We start from the raw sequence: 1,599 nt of genomic DNA, 5'->3' as shown, positions 1-1,599 counted from the left end.
AAAGATTTTTTAGATGTGACAAAAGCATGCTTTATAAAAAATAAAATTATACTTCATATAAAAATAAATTATAATTCATCAAAAAAAAGAAATCTGAATTTTGGAAGACTGTTAAAAGAATAAAAAGAGAAGCAACAGAGCATGGTAAATACTTGTAAATCATATATCTGGTAAGGGACTTTTATCCAGATATATACAGAATTCTGGGCAGCGTCTGTGGCTGAAGGAGTAGGGTGCCGGCCTCATATACTGGAGGTGGCGGGTTCAAACCCGGCCCCGGCAAAAAAAAAAACCTGAAAAACAGATATATACAGAATTCTCAAAATTCAATAGTAAGAAAACAAATTTCCCAATTTAAAAAATGGGTTATATATTAGAATAGATACTTAACAAGAGAAGATATACCAATTGAAAATAAAAAAGGGCGGCCCCAGAGACAAGCTTCTCTCAGCAGCACCTGTTGCCCGCCGGGCACAGCTGCCGCCCCGACCTCCGGTGTCTGGGCGGGGCAATGAAGGGGCAGTGGAAGGGGCACTGCTCCTCGGGCATTACATGGAGAAGCGAGACCGTCCCACCCTCTCGCCCACCCTCCCTCTGTCTCGCCCGGGCCTGCGCAATACTCCACCAGAGGGACAGTCGGCCCAATATGTCAAGACCTCTGACCACTAGATCCCCTGCTTCTCCACTGAACAACCAAGGCATTCTTACTCCAGCACAACTCACAAAATCCAATGCGCCCGTCCACATTGATGTGGGCAGCCACATGTACACCGGCAGTCTGGCTACCCTCACCAAATACCCTGAATCAAGAATCGGAAGACTTTTTGATGGTACAGAACCCATTGTTTTGGACAGTCTCAAACAGCACTATTTCATTGACAGAGATGGACAGATGTTCAACTGTATCTTGAATTTTCTACGAACATCAAAACTCCTCATTCATGACAATTTCAAGGACTACACTTCGTTATATGAAGAGGCAAAATGTTTTCAGCTTCAGCCCATGTTGTTGGAAATGGAAAGATGGAAGCAGGACAGAGAAACTGGTCGCTTTTCCAAGCCTTGTGAGTACCTCGTGGTGCGTGTGGCCACAGATCTTGGAGAAAGGATCACACTGAGCGGTGACAAATCCTTGATAGAGGAAGTGTTTCCAGAGATTGGTGATGTGATGTGTAACTCATTCAATGCCAGCTGGAATCACAACTCAACGCACGTCATCAGGTTTCCACTAAATGGCTACTGTCACCTCAACTCATTCCAGGTCCTCGAGAGGTTGCAGCAAAGAGGGTTTGAAATCTTGGGCTCCTGTGGGGGAGAGTGGACTCATCCCAGTTCAGTGAATACGTCCTTCAGCAGGAACTGAGGAGGACGCCCTGCGTACCCTCCGTCATCCGGGTAAAGCAAGAGCCTCTGGACTAAACGGACATATATTTCTTAAGCAAAAATGGAAAACATACACAACAAATAACGCGAACAAAAAAAGGGACATTTATGTGCAGTTGGGTCAGCAAAACAATTCCTGGACCTAAAATTGAATACAAGACACATTGATATCCAATAGAGACCACACCTGTAGTCATATGGGAACAATTGAAATAG

The 1,599-nt window shown here is 44.3% G+C and overlaps 1 protein-coding gene across 1 annotated transcript; it reads left to right on the top strand.

Annotated features, from left to right (window-relative positions):
• Nucleotides 1-646: 646 nt before the first annotated feature.
• On the top strand, nt 647-1,363 carry LOC128577484 (BTB/POZ domain-containing protein KCTD1-like). Its single transcript, XM_053579718.1, has one exon. It carries the CDS (start codon nt 647-649, stop codon nt 1,361-1,363), a length of 717 nt encoding a protein of 238 aa, XP_053435693.1.
• The last annotated feature ends 236 nt before the right edge of the window (nt 1,364-1,599 follow it).

The sequence above is a fragment of the Nycticebus coucang genome, chromosome X, assembly GCF_027406575.1.
Source record: "Nycticebus coucang isolate mNycCou1 chromosome X, mNycCou1.pri, whole genome shotgun sequence".
Taxonomy (NCBI): Eukaryota; Metazoa; Chordata; class Mammalia; order Primates; family Lorisidae; genus Nycticebus; species Nycticebus coucang.
This window is presented reverse-complemented; position numbering and strand designations above follow the sequence as displayed.